This window comes from Cydia fagiglandana, chromosome 19, assembly GCF_963556715.1.
Source record: "Cydia fagiglandana chromosome 19, ilCydFagi1.1, whole genome shotgun sequence".
NCBI lineage: Eukaryota > Metazoa > Arthropoda > Insecta > Lepidoptera > Tortricidae > Cydia > Cydia fagiglandana.
Genome location: NC_085950.1, coordinates 4,018,348 through 4,042,216, shown reverse-complemented (window position 1 = coordinate 4,042,216; position 23,869 = coordinate 4,018,348). Strand labels below are relative to the sequence as shown.

The 23,869-nt window shown below is 41.9% G+C and overlaps 3 protein-coding genes across 3 annotated transcripts; 2 read left to right on the top strand and 1 right to left on the bottom strand.

The window, feature by feature from the left end:
* Positions 1–459: 459 nt before the first annotated feature.
* Positions 460–16,497, top strand: LOC134674185 (myrosinase 1-like). The gene is made up of 14 exons (XM_063532243.1): positions 460–859; positions 4,736–4,852; positions 5,768–5,915; positions 6,640–6,806; positions 8,052–8,306; positions 11,699–11,787; positions 12,441–12,644; positions 12,782–12,920; positions 12,984–13,085; positions 13,513–13,676; positions 14,219–14,371; positions 14,861–14,952; positions 15,289–15,420; positions 16,228–16,497. Exons 1-14 carry the CDS (start codon positions 460–462, stop codon positions 16,373–16,375), a joined length of 2,310 nt encoding a protein of 769 aa, XP_063388313.1. The 3' UTR covers positions 16,376–16,497.
* An 816-nt stretch (positions 16,498–17,313) lies between these two features.
* Positions 17,314–20,449, bottom strand: LOC134673708 (zinc finger protein 98-like). Its single transcript, XM_063531707.1, has 3 exons — positions 19,990–20,449; positions 18,247–19,218; positions 17,314–17,403 (listed from the first exon to the last, which is right to left on the bottom strand). Exons 1-3 carry the CDS (start codon positions 20,306–20,308, stop codon positions 17,339–17,341), a joined length of 1,356 nt encoding a protein of 451 aa, XP_063387777.1. The 5' UTR covers positions 20,309–20,449; the 3' UTR covers positions 17,314–17,338.
* A 327-nt stretch (positions 20,450–20,776) lies between these two features.
* LOC134674023 (zinc finger protein 431-like) lies at positions 20,777–22,869 on the top strand. The gene is made up of 3 exons (XM_063532070.1): positions 20,777–21,261; positions 21,660–22,333; positions 22,782–22,869. Exons 1-2 carry the CDS (start codon positions 20,964–20,966, stop codon positions 22,280–22,282), a joined length of 921 nt encoding a protein of 306 aa, XP_063388140.1. The 5' UTR covers positions 20,777–20,963; the 3' UTR covers positions 22,283–22,333; positions 22,782–22,869.
* Positions 22,870–23,869: the final 1,000 nt, after the last annotated feature.

Genomic DNA, 23,869 nt, shown 5'->3' with positions numbered 1-23,869 from the left:
AATGTGAGTAATGTGTCCTTTAGGTTTAAGAAGGTCAATTGTAGCGATGTTGAAAAAATTATTGACAATCTAAGTGTAAGCAAAGCGCCAGGAATTGATAAAATTAGAGTCCGAGATATAAAATTTGTTAAAAAAGAGTTAAGTGTAATTTTGGTAAAATTTGTAAATTTATGTGTGTCAAGAGGTATATACCCCGATCAGCTAAAAAAGTCACTAATTCGACCGATATTTAAACAAGGATGCCATATGAATTACACTAATTACAGGCCAATTGCTATATTACCGGTAATTAACAAAATAGTAGAAAAAGTTGTAACAGAACAGGTAAACAATTTTTTAGAGCATCACAGTGTACTTTCAAGGGCACAGCATGGTTTCAGGAGAGGTCGGAGCACCAACACTGCGTTGAATGAGTTTTCAAATTATGTAAATAGCTATCTCGGCGACGGACAACAGGTCATGGTCGTATTTATTGATTTCAAAAAAGCATTCGACACGCTGGACCATGAACAGCTGCTGCAGGCCATGGACGAATGTGGTATCAGGGGCCCCACAAACCAGTGGTTCCGTGAATACCTAAAGAACAGGACCCTGCGCACTATCATCAATGGGACGGCCGGAGACGAAGCCCGCGTCAGCCTCGGGGTGCCGACCGGCTCGGTTTACGGGCCCGTCGGCTATATCATGCATGTGAACAGCGTGTCGAATGTCATCAAAAACTGTAAAGTCGTTATGTACGCGGATGACATGTGCCTGTTGTTCGCCGGCAGATGTGTCACAGACATGGTGGACAAAGTGCAGGAGGACTTTGAGAATATAACCAGGTGGGCGCATGACAATGGAATAATTTTAAACATCAGTAAAACGAAATGTATGATTCTACACTCCCCATATAATAAAGTAGCGAAAACTATATTGCCTAGCGATATTAACGTCATAGGACATTCATATCAATGTTTATATTTAAATAAATGTAATTGCACGTGTAATAAAATAGAATTAGTTAACGAATTTAGATATTTAGGACTTTTCATTGACAAACACTTTAACTGGAAATTACACATTAATCAAGTATGCAACAAACTAACTTCTATACTGGGTCAGTTCTACCATTTAAATCGAATAGTTAATAGACGCACACTGCACATTGTCTACCATGCACTCGCTGACGCATTGATAAGCTATGGTCTCAGTTGCTATGGGCTTACCTTTAAATCGTATCTGGATACAATAAAGCAACTGCAGTTAAGATTAATTAAATATTTGGTTGATAAAAACACTAAACAAAGGCATAGGTATAATTACGATCTACTTTTTTCAACATGTGGTATTCTTCCCGTGCAATGTAAGGTCGTATATTTGAATATTTTGTGTAGCTATTATAGTGAAGAATGTAAGGTAAAAAGAATAAGTAAACGTACTACTAGATCAACTAAAATAATTAAGCTATTGCAACCTTCAGTTAAAAATTACTACGGAAAAAGAACAAGAGAATATATTATTCCAAAGATTTATAATGAATACCCACTATTGCTAGATGAAAATAAGTTAAGAATAGGCAGTTTGAAATTACAACTCAAAAAACTGTTACTAGATAAGTATAAGATCTCAAATACATAAAACTTAGTCCTAAAACAAACGAATGCATTTAAAACTACATATAAACTAACATACATAACATAATTATAATATAATTTTAATAATATAGTAACTTCTAAAATTTATGTAAATAAGGACTACTCACGCACCTGCGTGCACTAATTAATGAACTGCATCCAATAATGAACCCTATTTTGACCTGAAAGAGACCGTAATCGTTATAACAAATGGTGACAATACGTTTAGCGCGAGCCGTGCGGCGCAAGTACTTACCGAACGATAGTAGGTACGTATTGCGTCGAAATAGGGTTTATTACAGGCTGGCAGGCAGTTGTGTGTTGTTGATATCTATTACCTACCTAAGTACTATTGTTGTTTTTAGTTTAGTTGAGCGCATCGCCAACAAACTGTTTTACAGTTTGGCGAAACTTTAATTATAGGTAACACTGTACTTTGTGTTCTGTTAAATAAATTAAAAAAAAAAAAAAAAAAATAATAATAATAATGATGTGGGTTCTGTATATTATGTTTGTGCCATTAAGTTTAACAATGACACAAAATAAAAAATAAAACTATAGGAGTATGTTTAAAAATACCAAAAATACAATACCAAATAGTCACTCGGTAATAGATAACTCTTTAAGAGCCTATTTCGATATTTGTCTGGGTCGGTAATAGATTTCTATACATTTTATCACCGAGGGTAATCTGATCATACCATCGGTAATAGGCTTAATTTGGAGTTTGATTAAACCTAATTGCGACCCATAAAAAGAATTAAATACAGATGGTTCTTCAAATAAAATCAAACACGTATATTACAAGCTTCTTGTAAAGAGAAAATCACATAACCGGCAAGTAAATTTTAGGTTTTATCTCATAATAAGAAAAAGTTGGCAGATTAAGGGTTCCCATAGAAACAAGGAAATCGGTGCTGAAGTTTTTGTTAAAAATTAAGGGTTAGTTGAATACTTTCCATACCACGGAAATAGCTCTTTAATAGCGTGAATAGATCAAGATTGGAATAAATAAAAGACATTATAAAACTGATAATTTGTACCAAAACTAAAGAGTAAATAACAAAACTACCACTTTTTCTATTACCGTGGCATACCACGGAATTACTTACCACAGAAGTAATTGGCGCCTATCACCGCTGTATTTAAATTTTCCATTTTAAACGTATTTCCCGGTCAAAAACTAAGTTAAAAGTAATTCAAAATCGTGTAGAAAACAATACACAACCTCTTAAAAGGCATTGCACTAGTTTATTTGCCATAACTATTACGTAAAACACTAAGTAAGATTAGAGTGCACTTAACTGTGGCGTCACACGTCTGTATGGAATAACCGGCTCTTGCGCCGCCGTCGCACAAACTGACGAATCGCGAGTTTTTTGTTACCCTCACACAAATGCTCACTAATGGGCACGATAGACCAATGAATGAGCTTGTTTTGTGTATGCTTTATTTCTTAGGGAATAAATCTGTTTGCTTGCAAAATGCGTATTTGTAAACACCGCGGTGTTAGACGTCGATTTTGATACCCGCGTTAATAGCCGCCGTTACCTTATAAAAAATACCGGAAAAGTTGCGAATCGGACTTGCCCACCGAGGGTTCCATACTTTTTAGCATGAAAATTTCAACTGTCGTGGAGAGATGATTATAATTAAGTACTTTACTCTTTGGTGACAGATAGACGGACGCTTTTTACCATTTGGGTACATCATCATCATCATCATCATAGGCCTTTTCGTCTATATCAGACGATTTATGGTGTAACACCGTTTTTGGTGGCTAAATAGACCGATGCGAGATCGACATGGTCTACCACAGGTCATTTGGGTACGGAACCCTAAAAATGGAATGTCCATTCCAAAACGAATCCAAATAACAATCGCATCAAGCGGCATCGCCTGAGACAAAAGTGCATACTGCTCCATACATATTACATTGCACTTGCTTCCACTATCTATATCTAGTATATATCTTTTTAATCTTTATCTGAAGTATCAGAACTAGAGATGCAACGGATAGTTGTTTGGCCGTAAACCGGATACCGGATATTCGGCCTGACCATCAGCCGGTTATCCGATATCCGGCCGCCGGATATTCGGCCAGCGGAACTATACCTACATTTCGGTTTTTCAGGTGCGCATTCTGCAGGTTTGACATGTTTCCTAGTGAACGTTCGCGCGTACTCATTTCTAGGTTCGAAATGAGAGAAATGAGTGCGCGTGCAAGTCAGTGGAATTATTAAATTGTTTTAAAATAATAAACAAGTAGGTACGATTATGACCGTATCGGTTTCTTAAATCCAATTTGTTTACTCCGAAATCAAGCAATGTTACTATCCGGTACATCCGGCCGGATAGTAAGTCACTATTCGGTATCCAGCCGGATAGTAAGTCACTATCCGGTATCCGGCCCGATAGTAAAATAATGGCCGGATAGGCCGGATAACGGATAGTAACCGGATATCCGGTGCATCTCTAATCAGAACCCATCGATTGTATGATTATTAAAATCGGAACTTTTATTGTTCTACAAGATCTTCAGTCCTCGCGATGGGTCGCATCACTGCGGTCGTTATCTGGTAAGTACCATTTTTAACTGACTTCAAAAACGAGGTTCTTATTCTTATATTCATCATCAGGATCTTTGTTTCTTTCAGCTGTTTTATTATGATATGTACGACTCCTAGCAGGCGTGTCTCCCTCCGCGATTTCGTCGCTTTGCATCTTGTAGAAGCCTCCAGACTATGCGCGTGAATCGCGGGCGAAGCCGCGAACGCGAGTGTGGAGTCTAGTTCGCTGATATGCGAAATCGACTCCAGACTCGCGTTCGCGGCTTCGCGCCGCGATTCGCGCACGAGTGTGGAGCGGGCTTAACTTGTGTCTTGTGCTGTACATCCGTTCGACCCCAATTTTGGGGTTTGCCATAAGCCGCGCGTGGCGCTGTCGCCACCTAGCGGCCATATCTGTCCTGATCGTAACAGACGCGTCTTGATAGAGAGTGAGTCTTCTGTACCTAGTACTATTATTTATTCTGTGCTCCCAGGTTTTCGCTTGATTAGTACTACTTAGTCTAATTACGGTTTATTTGGTTCACACTACGCCACTGTGTCTGAATAAAGAATATTTATTTAGTGCGGTGGTGGCAACAGCGGCGGCGGAGCGGCGCTTCCCTGACGGCTTCAAGTTCGGCGTCGCCTCCTCCTCCTACCAGATTGAGGGGGGATGGAACGCCAGCGGTAATTTTCCACTTCTAAAGTTTCCTATTTAAAGATTATTTACCGAGTTTAGCGGCCCCGCTAGCATGGAGGGACCGAGGTGAGTTGTGACAGAGGAGAGTTGTGACATTGTCGATATTTTGGAATCTATTAACTAAAAACTTGGTCGCAATAGCGCGCGTTTGTTAGTTCAAGTTGCGAGCTCACTAACAGTTATTAGATTCCAAAAAAATCGACAATGTCACAACACAACTCTCCTCTGTCACTACTCACCTCGGTCTACAGCAGGATCTAGGTCTAGTTCATAGAGTAAAATCTATATATGCATGGCCATCTTAAACTATGCTGGGGCCCTTGTGGGCACATAAGAATTTGGCGCCCTTTTGGAAAGTGAAGAAAGCGAATTAAAGTAACATTTTTCTATTACTTAAGTATGATCTTCTATTTATTATGACTATTATGAGTAGGTACCTAATCAAATATGTTACTGTCTGTCCCTCGGGGCCCCCTGAGGATGGGGGCCCTGGGCACGGGCCCCGTGTGCCCTTATGGTAAAGACGGTACTACCGAGCTGCCGCCTGCCACTGCTACAATGAAACACTTTCAATAGAAAAAGGCGAGAGCATCTGGGACCGATACTTTCTGCCAAATGGCCAGCATTCTTTGACCAGCTAAGAACCCAAATTGTCAGTAACAAAGAAAAGGAATTGTAGGTAAGCTAGCATCGATAAGGCCGGGTCTGGCGGGTCTATTAGGTACTTAGAGTCGGACCAAAAAAAGTCTGTAGCGGATTTGATAGCCCACGCAGTGCAAGTGTCATTTATACGTCATAATTTCATAGAAGTTTGAAGTTTAAAATAACACTTTCACTGCGGGGCTACCAAATCCGCTGCAGACTATTCTTGGTCTGACTCTATAAGGTTTGTTGTCATATAGATAAGGGCGAGAGCATCTGGGACCGGTTCGTGCACACCTCACCGGAAGCCATCGTCGACGGCAGCAATGGCGACGTGGCCTGCGACTCATACCACCGCTGGAGGGACGACGTGCGGCTGCTGGAGACCCTCAATGTGGACTTCTACAGGTTCATGAACCGGGGGGCCCAGTGGCGAATTTGCCCTAAGGCCAAGTAGCGGGCCTAGGGCGGCAAGATATTAGGAACGGCAAATTGTGACAAAAATAAATCGCTGATGATAACAATATTACCAACAATATTTATCAAATAACTCACAATGTAGTCAATATTATGTGTGCTGAGAAAGGGGCGGCAACAGGGCCTGGGGCCTAGGCGACAAAGACTGCAAATCCGCCACTGGGGGGCCTAACGCCAACGTTCGAAATATCAAAGATTGTCTGCCTCCCTGTCTCTTCTTCTTCCTCGCGCGTGTTATCCCGGCATTTTGCCACGGCTCATGGGAGCCTGGGGTCCACTTGACAACTAATCCCAAGAACTGACGCAGGCACTAGTTTTTTCAAAAGCGACTGCCATCTGACCCTCCCACCCAGAGGGGGAACTAGGCCTTATTGGGATTAGCCCGGTTTCCTCACGATGTTTTGAGTTTTCCTTCACCGAAAAGCAACTGATGGTAAAATATCAAAAGACATTACGTACCTAAGTTCCGAAAAACTCATTGGTACGAGCCGGGGTTTGAAGTCGTACGCTCTTACCGCTAGGCCACCAGCGCTTCGCTGCAATACATTTTATATGCCGGTCTTCGCCATAGCGACGTTAAAAATTAAAATGAGATATTTCTGGAAGGAAAGCCTACGGCGACCAGGAAATGTTCTTATTATCAAAAACTCTTCAGATTCTCAATATCGTGGCCTCGGGTGCTGCCGACCGGGTTCCCGAACCGCGTGAGCGAGGACGGCGCGCGGTACTACGGGGACCTGGTAGACGCCCTTCTAGAGCGCGGCATAGAACCTGTGGTCACCATGTACCATTGGGAACTGCCACAGGCTCTGCAGGACTTAGGTAAAAACTCCTTCGGCAACGTTTTCGAAATCATGGGTGCTGCCGACCGGGCTACCGAACCGCGTGAGCGAGGACGGCGCGCGGTACTACGGGGACCTGATAAACGCTCTGCTGGAGCGCGGCATAGAACCTGTGGTCACCATGTACCATTGGGAACTGCCACAGGCTCTGCAGGACTTAGGTAAGAACTCCTTCGGCAACGTTTTCGAAATCATGGGTGCTGCCGACCGGGCTACCGAACCGCGTGAGCGAGGACGGCGCGCCGGTACTAGGGACCTGATAGACGCTACTGGAGCGCGGCATAGAACCTGTGGTCACCATGTACCACTGGGACCTGCCGCAGGCTCTACAGGACAGGTGAAAACTCCTTCGGCAAAGTGTTATGTATCATGGAGGCGCGCCGGTACTAGATACTGCTGGAGGCATACAGCCTGTGGTTACCATGTACCATTTACATTATTTCCCTTCAACAGTTTTACTAGAAAATTTTCTCAATGATAATCTTAGGTGAAAGTATGCATAATAGGTACGTCTTTCAAAAATTCGATTCTATATATTTAACACTCTCATTGATAGTAAAATCGTGATAAAGATAAGAAACGTTGAATTTGGCATTGATATGTCCCCCACAGTAATCATAAGGTGCTCGATGCATTGATAATAACGTTTTAGATTTAAATCAAGGTGCATTAACATTACCTTCCACAATTTTTGTAATAATATTGACAAGATATACTTAAAAAACGATGGTTTCACCAGAAAATATTTCACATTTTTATTGGCAGCTGTTTTTTTTACACACAAAAACGTCAACTAACGCGCGCGGCCTCAGCCCAATATCAATTATCAACCTTCGTAAGTACTTTCCGACAACGTTCTTCTTCTTCCTCGCGTTGTCCCGGCATTTCGCCGCGGCTCGTGGGAGCCTGGGGTCCGCTTGTCAACTAATCCCATGATTTGATGTAGGCAACTAGTTTTTACGAAAGCGACTGCCATCTGACCTTCCAACCCAGAGGGTAAACTAGGCCTTATTGGGACTAGTCCGGTTTCCTCACGATGTTTTCCTTCACCGACTGGTAAATATCAAATGATATTTCGTACATAAGTTCCGAAAAACTCATTGGTACGAGCCGGGGTTTGAACCCGCGACCTCCAGATTGCAAGTCGCACGCTCTCACCGCTAGGCCACCAGCGCTTCACTTTCCGACAACGTTAAGGGCTAATAATATTGTTTGTTTACTTTAGGAGGCTGGGCTAACCCGCTGATCGCCGACTGGTTCGCGGACTACGCGCGGGTCCTCTTCGACCTGTACGGGGACCGCGTGCGAACGTGGTTGACCATCAACGAGCCACTGATATGTGACTTCGGCTACGACGGGATCTTTGCGCCGGGGCTGCGGTCTGCGGGACGCGGCTCATATTTGTGCTCCAAGCATATGTTGCTGGCGCATGCGAGGGCGTACAGGCTGTATGAGAAGGAATACAAGCATAAATACGGAGGTCAGTCCGTAAAGTGTCATTCTATGGAACTTGGACTATGTAAACAAACCGCCATATTGTAAATGTCTCTGGATGATGAAATCAGTGGCGTAGCTAGAGGATATGGTGCCCGGGGCAGGCACCAAATTTGCCGGAGGGCCAGATTACCATCCGCATTTCACACTTCACAGTGGTGGTAAATACGACTGACGAAAGTATCCCTGCTGTGCCTTTGGCAAGGCGGAGAGGTAGTCTTTTGCCCATTTTGGCGCCCCCCCTTGGACGGCGCCCGGGGCACGTGCCCCCTCCAACCCCTCCCTAGTTACGCCACTGGATGAAATTGATGAAGTTACTAGTGACTTTTGTTTACATAGTTAGCAAGTTCCATAGAATGACACTTTACCTAAGATACACGGAACACTGATGTGCCGGATCCAGTATTTTGATTTGAGGGGAACTTAAATTTGGGAGGGTCTTAAACGCAAAAGCTTTAGTAGGGACCCTAAAATCTTTCATGAAGGGCTTGAGCCACTTAGCCTCACCATGAAATCCAACTCTAACAAAAGTACAAATATATATAGGTATAAAAAGATAAGATAAGATAAAAAAATAGTTTATTCAAGTAGGCATATTACAATGCGCTTATGAACGTCAAATAAACCTTTACCGGCTCCAACCGTACACCTCTGCCCCGAGAAGATTTAAATCCCCCCTCAATTGGAGGAGGGTATCCCAATATGGGACCGGCAACAAACTCGGCGGGACACATCTTTTCAAAACATTATTACATCTTATAATTAACATGCATTACGAGTAATTAAGAAAAATACAATTTAAATTACTATAGAATTCATGCAATTATACTCAGTGAGTACATAACTTTATAGAATTTGATATAAAAAATAAACATATATGTACATGAAATCACAAATACGTAGCTCTTTCAGAAAACATATCAAATCTTACAAAAGGAAAAGAAATTAAAATCAATAAAAGAAATGAGAATACATATTATATGAATCTGACTGATTGTTATGAGATGCTTTCATACAATTTGATGTGCTTTCTTACCTGAGCTGAGTCACCTTTAACTCTACACATAATACAATATTTTTAATTGCTACTTGTCGTTATTACAGTTTCTGGTTTGGACCATGCATGTTTGTCTGTCAAGTAGTCCTAGTATGATGGTCAGCGTCAGAGCCAAGCGTGACCGAGTCGAGTCGAGGTGTCTTAACTGTCTTTACAGGTAGCTGAGAGTTGCCGTTACAAAAATACAAATTTGAACATAAAGAAATTTCGTTTTTCGCGGTAGGGCCTTAGGAATTCAAACCTGTTATAGACCAGGCGGTTTAGCATAAGTTGCATTCTCGCGCGCGAGTCCATACTTAAAGTCGCGCTTGATGTATTGTATTACCATACGCGTGATCCCGTGTGAGCATAAGGAACTATGAAAAAAACCGAAGGGTTCCGTACCATAAAGCAAAAAAAAACGGAAAAAAATGCAAAAAGAAAACGGTCACCCATCCAAGTACTGACCACGCCCGACGTTGCTTAACTTTGGTCAAAAATCACGTTTGCTGTATGGGATTGGGAGCCCCACTTAAATCTTTATTTTATTCTGTTTTTAGTATTTGTTGTTATAGCGGCAACAGAAATACATCATCTGTGAAAATTTCAACTGTCTAGCTATCACGGTTCGTGAGATACAGCCTGGTGACAGACAGACGGACAGACGGACGGACGGACGGACAGCGAAGTCTTAGTAATAGGGTCCCGTTTTACCCTTTGGGTACGGAACCCTAACAGCGAAGTCTTAGTAATAGGGTCCCGTTTTACCCTTTGGGTACGGAACCCTAAAAACATGTGCTTAGGCCCTTGACGATACCGCACCTAAAGCAAGAGTCCTGTTATCTTATTATCTCAAGTAGAAATGCAGTCGAGATCAAAAGATATATATACCTATTTACTTATGTAAAGATTTACTTATGTAAAGATTGTAAAATATAGCGATATGAAGCATGCAGCTGACTTGCCATAGTCAAGCATTGATCTTATGAGATATCATAGTGACATTCTGTTATCTCATTATATCTCAAGTGGAAATGCAGTCAAGATCAAAAGATAGGTATATTCACTTATTTTATGTCATAGAAAAATATATTAAGAATAGAGTGCTCACTCCAGACCTCAGTTTTGATACCGAAACGACTATTATTTTCGCAGTCGACATCTAGCATCGAGTAGCGGAATTATCAGTAAAGTACCGCTACTTGATACTAGAATTCTCTAGTGTCGCGACTCACTAAAATTGCAGCGAACTTATAAAACGAAATATTAAAAGCATAAGGAGTTGAAAATAGAGTTCCGGTTAGTCCGGTTATAATTAGCTGAAAATTGGTGAGCATTAGACTTTTCGGTCGTCGGAACATCTATTGTCATATTGTCAAGTAGCAGTAGGTACCTACTGATAATTCCGCTATGCGATACTAGATGTCTACTACGAAAATAATAGTCGTTTCGGTACTAAATAGTAGTTTATGTGACTGCTACATAATGAAAGGCATTAAAACACGAGTGTGGGTTTAAGAAACGAACGAAGTGAGTTTCTTAAAAGGATCACACGAGTGTTTTAATGCCTTTCATTATGTAGCAGTCACATAAACTACTATTTAGTAATAATGCTGGTCATTTCCTATGGTTTCTGAATGCATTTTAGAGCGTTAATGATATGTGCGTAGATAAACTGATATAAGGAGGTATAGCGGTATGAAGCAGCTGACTTGCCGTATATAGGTAATCATAGGTAAGCAAACATTGATATTGTGACATTCTGTTATCTCATTATCTCAAGTGGAAAATGCATTCAAGATCAAAAGCTAGGTATATTTACATTATTTACTTATGTAAAGTATAGCGGTATTTAGCAGGTGACTTGCCATCATCATAAGAGAGCATATAACTAAGATATCATTGTGACATTCTTAACGGCAGTTATGACATTCTGCCGGATCTATTCATAACATTTTCTCAAGGTGGCCAAAAAATAAGAGCATTCCCGTTGCCAGGGAGGTTTTGGGATTAATAATAAATTATATTTTTTTTTTGTTTTTTATTATGCTGAGCAACTTTTAATATGGGATTCGCGATTTCGGGGTTTGTCCAATAGTACCTAAAAGTTGCTCAGTATAATCCCAAAACCTCCCTGGTAAGGTAACGGGAATGCACTTATATTTTGGCCACCGTGTTTAAATACTTTGCTGCTTGTCGCATACGCTACTATACGTAGGTGTTTAGTTGTTTACAAACTAAAGAAAACTATAGGTAGGTACGTACTGTCACACTCGCCATGACCTCCCTCAGCCTGTGTTGGTGTGACGTAATATGTGGATGAACCCTATTGTAAATTGCAGGGCAGGTGTCTCTCGTCAACCAGGTGTACTGGGTGCAGCCCCAGACGGAGCAGGACGCCGAGTTGACGGAGCTTGTCAGGGACATCTCGGTAAAGTCTGATTTTTTAAGATGTCCTAATTTTAGGAAACCCCGACCCGCCCCGGCTTCGTACGGGTTACACAAAACCTTCACAAATTATACACCTAAACCTTCCTCAAGAATCACTCTATTCATAGGATCATATCATAGGTGAAAACCGCATGAAAATCCGTCCAGTCGTTTTTCAGTTTATCGCGAACACACAAACAGACAGACGCGGCGGGGGACTTTGTTTTACAAGGTGTAGTGAAGATCTAAGATGCAACATTTTGACAACCTTAAAAAGTCCAACTATGTGCATGAACTATAGGGGGCAGCATAGGAGCCGTCAAATTTTTGGCGCGAGGCGTAAATGTGAAGTTTATGCTTTCGATGTAGCCCACAAGATGGCAGAACCTACTATGCACCAGAAAACGTACGAGAACGGTACGGTAGATGGTAGAACTTGCTTTGGCAATGTTCATATTTTTTATGTTTCCGATTGAGGCCACAAGATGGCAGAGGCAGACCCTCTAACGCGCACGGTCCCTATGTAGGTAAATCTTTGATTTATATCAATTAGTCAAAATATATGTTAATTTTAAATATTTCAGTGAAAACAACGTACGGAAAATTAAAAATATGAATATTAATTATATATCAGGGTTGTGTTGATTTCCTTAGATCGGTCGCTACGCGCACGCCGTATTCTCGGCGGAGGGCGGCTGGCCGCCGGCGCTGGAGCGCTACATAGCACAGAAGAGCGCGGAGGAAGGCGAGCCCCGCTCCAGGCTACCGGCCTTCACTCAGGAGGAGATCGAGCTGATTAGGGGTGAGTACTGGTGTTCTGTTCCCTCAGATCGGTCGCTACGCCTCGTGTTTTCGGAGGTCGGCTGACCGGCGCTGGAGCGCTAACATAGCACAGAAGAGCGCGGAGGAAGGCGAGCCCCGCTCCAGGCTACCGGCCTTCACTCAGGAGGAGATCGAGCTGATTAGGGGTGAGTACTGGTGTTCTGTTCCCTCAGATCGGTCGCTACGCCTCGTGTTCTCGGAGGTCGGCTGACCGGCGCTGGAGCGCTAACATAGCACAGAAGAGCGCGGAGGAAGGCGAGCCCCGCTCCAGGCTACCGGCCTTCACTCAGGAGGAGATCGAGCTGATTAGGGGTGAGTACTGATGTTCTGTTCCCTCAGATCGGTCGCTACGCTTCGTGTTCTCGGAGGTCGGCTGACCGGCGCTGGAGCGCTACATAGCACAGAAGAGCGCGGAGGAAGGCGAGCCCCGCTCCAGGCTGCCGGCCTTCACTCAGGAAGATATCGAGCTGATTAGGGGTGAGTGCAATAACGTGAGTTGGGTTTGGGAATTTTGGGATAACTCCGAAAGAGGGATAATTTTGAAATCGCTAATGTGAAAATACATGCAGGTGCATTAAGGTGCAGGGGGGCAATTTAGACTGCGGGGTAATTTAAACTAATCGAAATATCTTACTGCATGTTTTACATTATTAACTATAATGCCATATATGTCCAGGTAGCGAAAAAGATGTGTTGTGTGACTCTACTTATAATGTCAGCCTATATACGTCCCACTGCTGGGCACAGACCTCCTCTCATGCGCGAGAGGGCTCTACTTAATAATGTAAAACACGGCAGATATTTCGATTAGTTTAAAATTATCCCGCAGTCTAAATTATTTTGCCTCCCTGCACCTTAATACCCAATCTAAATAAATCTAAGTCTGATATGATGCCTTGTGCAGGCTCGTCCGACTTGTTCGCGATAAACCACTACGCGACGGCGGCGGTGAGCGCGGCGGCGCCGGACGCCACGTACGGCGTGTTCGCCATCGAAGGCGTCGCCGAGCTGGGCGCCGCCGTCGCGCCGCGCCCGGAATGGCCGCCCACCGCCTCCGATTGGTTCACGGTAACTCACTTTAAAAGTAGACCTTTGTATTCTTTAGTCTTTAGTATTCTTTGTATAAATAGAAAGTCACACAAGTGCGTCCCCTGACTCGCTGCGTGCGATGCGGCCCTGTGGATATCTACATCAACCGTGCTCATTTCATTCTGTGCGTACGTTGATACGTTCACAGTCCGGTCGTGGTATATGATACGGTGTAATGGAAGAGATCCCTCAAAGGGATAAGTTCGCCTTTGTACTTCTTGTGTGTGTACTTCTTACGATGTAATTTTGAAAAGATGTGTCCCGCCGAGTTTGTTGCCGGTCCTATATTGGACTACCCTCCTCCAATTGAGGGGGGAACTAAAATCTTCTCGAGGCAGAAGTGTAGGGTTGGAGCCGGTGTAGCTTTATTTGACGTTCATAAGCGCATTGTAATATGCCTAATTGAATAAAAAACAATTTTTATCTTATCTTACTAATTTTATGTTATTTTTAATGTCTTTTTGTACAATAAATAGTTTACTACTACTACTTATCTACTAACAGTTGTATTCTTTTACTAGTTGTATCCCGAGGGTTTCCGTGAGGCCCTGCTATACTTGAGACAGCAGTACGGAGACGTGGAGTTCCTCGTCACGGAGAACGGGTATGCGGGCTCCGAGGACCCCCTGGACGACGAGGCCAGGGTCCGGTACCATCGGGACTACCTGGCACAGGTCGGTAATGCCTGGCCCCTATTTCACCTTCTTCTTCTTCTTTATTAGCCACCAGCATTGTATTATTTAAAAAAACTTTATTATATCGGCAAAAAGAGGTATTTCTCTTGCGAAGTTTATGATGATGATGATGACAATTTTCTTGTCACAAGATTTAAAAGAACTTTCGGTAACTCTTGACAGGAAATGAGTTCTGTGTCGGAATTTCGTGACAATTGTCGTGTCTCTTGTGACAATTCAACTTTACGCAAAAGATAATGCCTCGAATGTCTCGATCCAATTGTCATATTTAGCCCTCTAGGGCCCACTTGCACCATCCCACTAACCCGGGGTTACGCGGTTAAACCGTTAACCCAGTGTCAAATTGTACTGGTAACCATGGTAACACCATGTTTAACCGGTTAACCTCAGATTGGCCCGGATTAATGGAATGGTGCAAATGGGCCTAGGAGAGTTATTAATAGAGTGTAATTTTATTTGCATTGGCAGGTACTCCTCGCGATGGAGGAGGACGGAGTCCGCGTGGCGGGCTACAGTGCCTGGTCGCTCATGGACAGCTACGAATGGATGAGCGGCTACCAGTAAGTAAAGCGTAGGGTTTCAAGGCCACCCGCCCTCCCCCCACCCGGCGTGTACCTGAGAATGGTACTCCTCGCGATGGAGGAGGACGGAGTCCGCGTGGCGGGCTACAGCGCCTGGTCGCTCATGGACAGCTACGAATGGATGAGCGGCTACCAGTAAGTAAAGCGTAGGGTTTCAAGGCCACCCGCCCTCCCCCCACCCGGCGTGTACCTGAGAATGGTACTCCTCGCGATGGAGGAGGACGGAGTCCGCGTGGCGGGCTACAGCGCCTGGTCGCTCATGGACAGCTACGAATGGATGAGCGGCTACCAGTAAGTAAAGCGTAGGGTTTCAAGGCCACCCGCCCTCCCCCCACCCGGCGTGTACCTGAGAATGGTACTCCTCGCGATGGAGGAGGACGGAGTTCGCGTGGCGGGCTACAGCGCCTGGTCGCTCATGGACAGCTACGAGTGGATGAGCGGCTACCAGTAAGTATAGCGTTTCAAGGACCTCCCCTCCGGCCGACTACCTTTTGTCAGGCGTGGCTCACTCCGCGATTTCGTCGCTTTGCTACAGGTAGCTAAAAGTACATCCGTTCGTTTCATACCGTCCGGGTTTGCCATAAGCCGCGCGTGGCGCTGTCGCCACCTAGCAGCCATATCTGTGCTGATCGTGACAGACGCGTTTTATAAGAGAGTGAGTCTTCTGAACCTAGTACTATTATTCATTCTGTGCTTTTGTGTAGTATCCTACCGACGACTGCGCCACGCGCGGCTTATGACTAGCCGCCAAAATTGGTGTAGGACGGATGTACTTGTAACTACCTGTTGCAAAGCGACGAAATCGCGGAGTGAGCCACGCCTGGTACTTATAGCGTTTCAAGTCCCTGGCGCGTACCCGACTACCTTTTTAGTGTTCCGTGCCTAACGAGTAAAAACTGCCGGGACCCTATTAAGTACTAAAACTCCGCTGTGCCTCTGTCTGTCTGTCACCAGGCTGTATTTCATGAATCGTCATAGCTAGACGGTTGGAATTTTCACAGATGATGTATTTCCGTTGCCGCTATATCAACAAATACTAAAAAACCGGACAAGTGCGTGTCGGACTCGCCCACCGAGGGTTCCGTATTTTATACACAACAGGAAATTTCAACCGTCTAGCTATCACGGTTCATGAGATACAGCCTGCATGATGACAGACAGACAGCGGAGTCTTAGTACCTAATGTGGTCCCGTTTTCACCCTTTGGGTACGGAACCCTAAAACGAACTACATTTGGGCCTGTCTCCACCGCAGGGCGAGCATGGGGCTCCACCACGTCGACTTCTCATCCCCCGCGCGCACGCGCACGCCGCGCCGCTCCGCGCACTACTACGCGCAAGTTGCGCGCACGCACGACATCGACGCCGATTACAGCTTCCATGAGAGGGACAACAAGCTGTAGCCATCCCTCTCACGTCTACAAATGGGGCTGCAACAAAGTCTTCTCATGCCCCGAGCGGGATTCATAGTTAACTTATACCCTGTATATTTAGGTATTTAAATAAAAGTAAACAAATAATTTGTACATTTTCGAGTAGTTATAGCATTTATTTTTAGGACCCGGTATGTCCTTAAACCACGTCCAAGACCACCGGTGGACGGGCAGCAGCGTCCCTCAAATTCGGTGTACTCGACTGCGATCGCCAACCCGCCTGCCAAGCGTGGCGATTATGGCATTCACCCCCAAAAAAGGGGGAGGCCTATGTTTAGCAGTGGACGTCTTATGGCTGAGATGATGATAGCATTTATTGGTGACCACTGTGGTTAGTCACTGAACGACCCCCTCCCCTCCACTGTTTTAAGGAGCCATGTGAGGGTAGATTCTGTTTACTTTTATTTAAATACCTAAAGATACAAACTGTAGACAACTTTGTAAGTATATACATACATACATATATTGTATCTTAGTATATAATAATATAAAGCATTGTATCTTTTCAACAATCAGTTATTACATCCTCAGTTCTTAACCAATCGTCTTGTGTTTATTTACTCCACCTGGCACCCAACATGTCTTGCTTTAGAATAGAAAAACTTTTATTGCCAAAACCATGTATACATACAGCACTATAGAAGTTTTTTTAAAGAATGAATATCTTATACACTAAACATTTCGTACTGATTGTGCCTGAAAACCATCGCAACGCTTAAGGTTCCACGCTTACGCTCGCAGTAAAATTTTGGAATCTTTCGCTTGCTCGAGTATCAGTATTAGTTACGATCAATATTAATACGAGGAGTTTTAACAACTTTGTCCCCTTGTAAAACAAATAAATATTTTTTGTTTTTGTCTTATCATTTTTATCTTTAAAATGGGAGTAGAAATCAAAAATCTCAATCTTTAACGTCATTAATTAAATTGGTATTAGTCAATTATTATTTCGTCTTGAACTGGTACTGATGGTGGCGGCGGCTGATCCTCTGCCGAATCTGTAATAAAGGATTAAAAATAAATCATTGAATTGGGTTCTTCCCTCTACTTAAAATAATTTATTTTATTTCATATTTGATATTTATTTCACACCGTGCATGAAATAAAGCACCAGATAATTATGAGAAGTACATAGACGACAGTTATTTTTAAACACAATTTCTATTTCATAAATCGTATAGAAATATACATAATAAAGTAGGTGAGTTGACCGTGACGTCATCGTCACTATACTCGTTTTCATATAAATTATATATTGGCAAATCGTTTTGACAGCTCTAAAAAAGAAGCTGATTTGACTAGTAGGAAAGTAGCCTTTTTTCCCATCGTATTTTCTCGGAAACGTTCGTATTTGTCAACGTCAGTACTTTTTGTAGAGACTGACTGAAATAGCAAGACACGTTCTTGCGTTTCCGTGAAAATACGATGGAAAATAATTATGCACTACATCTGTATATCTTCTTCTTCCTGGCGTTATCCCGGCATTTTTGCCACAGCTCATGGGATCCTGGGGTCCGCTTGACAACTAATCCCATGATTTGACGTAGGCACTAGTTTTTACGAAAGCGACTGCCATCTGACCTTCCAACCCAGAGGGGAAACTAGGTTTTATTGGGATTAGTCGGTTTCCTCACGATGTTTTCCTTCACCGAAAAGCGATTGGCAAATATCAAATGATATTTCGTACATAAGTTCCGAAAAACTCATTGGTACGAGCCGGGGTTTGAACCCGCGACCTCCAGATTGAAAGTCGCACGCTCTTACCGCTAGGCCACCAGCGCTTGTAAACTTAAAACTATTTTATGTTGCACTACATCTGTATATACAGTTTACTTTCTTACCTTTCTGTATTGATAGATAGTTTCTTAAGTTGTGAGCCTGAGTCTCCTGGATACGCTTCTTAAGCTCCTCATCATGTATCCTTTCATGATGTTTCAATTGAAACTGACGATTACAAGCGAAACTACATATTTCACATTTGTAACGTTTGACAGCATGCCTCGCTTCATGGTTCGCTAGATCCTTTTGCCTTATAGTAACATAATCGCATGTGCTACACTTGTAAATCGCCGCACCAGTGTGGGTCGCTCGATGGACTCGCAAATGACATTTTCTGTCAGTAGAAAAACTACAATCTCTACACTTAAAAGGTTGGTCATTCATATGTATCACTTTATGATTTATTAGATCATCTTTTTTTCCACAAGCAAAGTCACATTGGCTACATTTGTAAGAAATTACATTGGTATGCATAGCTTTGTGGCTTAGTAAATGGTTTATTTGTGTACCGGCATAGCTGCATTGATCGCACTTGAAGGGTTTTTCACCAGTGTGTCTCCGTTCATGTACTTGCCAAGTAACTTCTTGTAAAAAAGAAGCACTACAATAGCTGCATTTGTATGTGTTTTCGTTAGTATCTTTTCTTTCAAGCTCTTGCAAGTTCCTTTGAGTGTTGCCTGGTTTGACAGTATGTACTATTTTATGTAAAAGTAAATCATCTTTTTGGGTACAGGCAAAACTACACTGGTTACATTTGTAAAGTTTAACATCATGTTGTAAACTAATTTTGCTTGTACCAGCATAAATTCGTCCGCATTTGAATGTCTCAACGGTTTGATGCTTTTTCTGAACTCCTGAACGACTTTTTTTGCTAGATTTCTTATTGCATCCTAAACGACTTTTGTTGCTAGATTTCTTGTCGGAATGTGTCTTCGTATGTCTTATTAACCAGAGTAGATTGACAGTTTCGTATGTACAGTAAGCACATTTGAAAATTTTCGTATTTGCACTTGATTTGTCCTTTGGGGTTTGCCCTGCAACAGAAAAAATTATGTTTACTTAAAGATAGTTACAAATAGACAATGGATGAGTGTATTTGTTGATATAGATTCATGCAAGTGACCACAGATGCTAAGAGGCACTCTAAGTCACCTTCTGTGGTAGGTAAGTGTACTGAGGTGCCGTCTATAACTTTCCAAAATTACGAATTTTCCACATGTTTAATTTTGGAAGCTTTTCATATTTTTATATGGGAATTAAAAGTTATAACTGCTGTACTCAAGGATCGGAAATGAATAGCTTTATAGATAGATATAGAAAAGATAGTTACATAGTACAGTTACATGATTGACATATAATAAACTAAAATTGGTACTAGATCAGCAGTGTCACTCACGAATTTGAACCAATTGTGCAGTCTAATGTGACTAGTTGCCACCAAATGCATGTGTGATGCGAACTCAACAACCAATCGCGTTGTAGCGATGTCACTGCTATACTGACCCCAAACATGCCCCATTGTTATTGCCCATAACCCAGTCCTTAGATATTATATGTCAATGAGTTACATTGGGAATGTATTAGAGGCAGAGAGCAGAGTTTAGATTTTCGCGTTTCCCGGTAGGCCTTTTTGTAAACAAACCGCTTTGATGCATCAATATCATATTTTAATGTCTTCACAAAAAACAGTTTAAGGCAATGTATATATAAGTTCATTATAAGTTACTCTACGGTTTACCAGCTAGCTTAGTGCTGCACTCTGGCGGCAGAACATTGCAGTGATCCTCCTTAATGCAAGAACTGACCTAGGGCAGCAGCGATGCGCCGCTCCACCGCTGGCTCGGGACCGCGCACAGGCTCAAGTACCAGCTCTTTATTCTCGAGCCGACCGGCGTACACTCCCGCCGCCGCCGCCCCGTCTGTCTTGGACGGCTCCTGTTTCACACACACGTCTTCCAACTTCATTTCAAAAGACACTCTCTCACGCATAGGCTCGTCTTTTACACAAGACGGCTCGATTTTTATAGCCACGACCTCGCATGAGGGCTCGTTTTGTGCACACACATCGTCAGGCGGCTCGGTCTTCACAAGAACGGCGTATGTGGCTTGCAACGCTGATTCCATCGTTTTAAATATCGTCACGCAAAGAGTGACACTTTTAGAACATTATGTGTTAAGGGAGATATTTTTATCATTAATATAATATGTTATAAGACTTTTAACAGTTTTAAATTAGGGTTTGGTTTATACATTATCAACATTATGCGTCGGGTCGATCCAAATTATGTAGTGATTATATATGCTCTTTGCAAATTATTGAGTAACACTGACAGTGACAATCACGACATGTATCTGTTAAGGCCTCTACAGACCTTGCAACAAATAAAATAAAACAAGAGGAATAAAAAAATACAAGGACAAACAATATAGCGGTATGGATGGGTGGGCCAACAAATAAATTCGACCAAAATTATAGTGTCGTATTGCGTTTGTTTTGTCCCTCACGGACGCACGCGTATAGTACGTTTATAGGATCCTGCCATCTATATGCGCGGGTCATAATGTCATTAATGTCAATGTCATTCATGATGGCGTCAAGTATGCATCAAGAGAGAATCGACGTGAGCTGAGTTTTACAAGAAATCGAAATAATAATTACAATTTGATGCTATAAACAGCACATACTAATCTTAAATAGCTCTCCCTTAATTTACTCTTCTAAAAGTGTTAACTTCTATTTGCTTCTACTTACGATATTTAGGAAGGTTGATATTTGACTATGGAGTCAACATTGCAAGACACGGAGAAAGTCTTCGTGAAGAGTGAACCCCCTGAGTGTGAAGACGAGCCCTCATGCCATGTGTTTATAAAAATCGAACCGTGTGTAAAGGAAGAGCCTTTGTGCGAGAGAGTGTCTTTTGAAATGGAGTTGGCAGATGTGTGTGTGAAACAGGAGCCTTCAGAGACGGATGGCGCGGCGGCGGGACCGTACGCCGGTCAACTCGAGAATAATGAGCTGGTACTTGAGCCTGTGCGCGGTCCCGAGCCAGAGGTGAAGCGGCGCGTTGCTACCCAAGGTCAGTCAGTTCTTGCAGTTTGTTAAATAGAAATGTTTAGACTGTAATAAGGACAAACAATAATAGCGCTTGTGCACAATAGCAATGCTAGCTGCTACTCCTACTGAAAGATACACAAGGCTATCCCGTTCGGTCATTTCCCCCTAGCCCTTATGCCTGATCCAGTTATATACTAGATTCATGAGTTCAGCAGTTTCACTCAAGAATTCAAGCCAAACATGCAGTGTGATGTGAACTCATCAACCAATCGCATTGTAGCGGTGCCACACCGCTGTACTGGCCCCATTGAGTCCTGAGACATACGTCAAAGGCTTTCACCTATTCCTTATGTAACTGTAATTTGTAACTCTTTGTAACTCTTTGTAATCTTTTAGTAATCACTAGTTTATCTGTTGCAGGGCAATCTCCAAAAAAGAAATCAAGTGCACTACATGATGTCAAACGTAAAAGAAAACATACCATTCAAAAGAAAGGAGTGCTTAAAAGGACAAATACTAAAAAAAAGGCGTACAAATGCAGCTATTGCAGTGAGGCGTTCTCAGAAGAAGTTAGTTTGCACGCACACAAATGGAAACACAATGATGAAAAGTCCTTCAAGTGCGATCAATGCGGCTATACCACTACACGTGAACACTATTTACTAAGCCACAAAGCTTCACATATAAGGGGGGTGGGGGTAAGGCCTTATAAATGTAGCCAATGTGACTTTGCTTGTGCCAAAAAAGATGAGCTAATAAATCATAAAGTAATAATACATACCTATGAGCCACCTTTTAAGTGTGAGATATGTAGTTTTGCTGCGGAGAGTAATAAGACTTTGCAATTGCATGTAGCGACGCACACTGGTGCGGAGACTTACAAATGTAGCACATGCAATTATACTACTTTAAGGAGAAATAACCTAATGCAACATGAAGCGAGACATGCTGCCAAACGTTTCAAATGTGAAAAATGTAGTTTTGGTTGTAATCAAGAGTATCAATTTAAAAACCATGAAAGGACACACACATACAAGACATGATGAGAAGCTTAACAAGCATGTCTCGGAGACGAGACCATGAAAGACAGGAAGGTAACAAAACAACTATACATTTCCTCATATGATGCGTTATTTTTTATTTGGCTGAGATAATTAATTCTAGGTCTCCCTTCTTCTCTTGTCTTTTCAATCTTGCCTTCCAGGATGTTTAAGAAAAAGTTGTCCTACTATAATGCCTCTCCTAGCATCGCTTTTCTCCTGTCATTCTCAGGACGTCTTCATTCGTCTTCCTTTCATAATTACAGATGTAGTGCATATTGTTAACCATCGTATTTTCTCGGAAACGTTCGTATTTATCATGCTACTTCAGTCAACCTCAGTACTTTTTGTACCGAAACTGATTGAAATAGCAAGACGCGTTCGTACGGTCCGTGAAAATACGATGGAACTTAATTATGCACATCTGTACTGATGTGCCTTTGAATAGTTTCAAAATGTGCAGATTGTGTCTAATAAATGTGTCTTTTATTATTCATCACAGATTCAGAAGAGGCTCAGTCGGCGGCGCCACTAGATCCAGTTCAAGAAATAATTAAATTATTATTGTTTTTTTTTATATTATTATAAAAATAACATATTGTCTCATTAGTCATATTATTTTATGTTCATGTTACAGTCCCCTTCCATTAGTTTAATAACATGTAAATGTACAGTCAGCGTCATACAGTATTCAAATAGTTCGGTACGCCATACAAATTATATCGTGTAAAGCACCATACCCAAAGGTATCATACTACCTTCATTGAATGCTGGCTATATGTAATGGCAATAATTTGTTTGTCTTCCCCATACATTAAAACACAACTTGACCAAATCATTCTTCCTGTGGTTTTCTTTTAGTAAGTTGAAAAAAAAAAACAGCATATAAGATTAAAACTATAATATCAATAATTACATTAAACGCACGCAGCATTGTCAGCCATAACAATAAAAATTAATAATACAATACAAACACACAGTATTCAGCATTCATAACAATTCCTATTTAACTCAATATGTGAGCATAAAAAAAGTTACATTATTTATTAACTATAATTAAATCATAGGCACTATTAACCCTTTTTAAACGTGATTTTAAGCGCTCACGTCCAAAAGGTGACATAATAGTGTGACTGTGTTTAAAATAAATTATTTTACACCATGCATGAAATTAAGCACCGGAAGATTAATACAGAAACGTAGACAGCAGTTGTATTATTTATTAACGCAATTTCAATTTTAAAACCAGTATAAAACTATAGAGTAGGTAATTTGATTGTGACGTCACATGCTAGTTTTTCACATAAATTCCATAGTAGAAAAATCGTTTTTTCAGTTAGAAAAAAGAAACTGATTTGACTAGTAGTCAAATACCCTATTAATTCACTTTTGGTTATCTCTTTTAATTTATATATTTTATTTATTTATTTATATATTTTATATGAAACACTAGCATGTGACTCCACGATCAAATTACATACTCTTTAGTTTTATACGGGTTTTAAAATAGAAATTGTGTCTAAAAATAACTGCTGTCTACGTTTCTGTATTAATCTTCTACTGACGCTAGATGTCAACTACGAAATAACT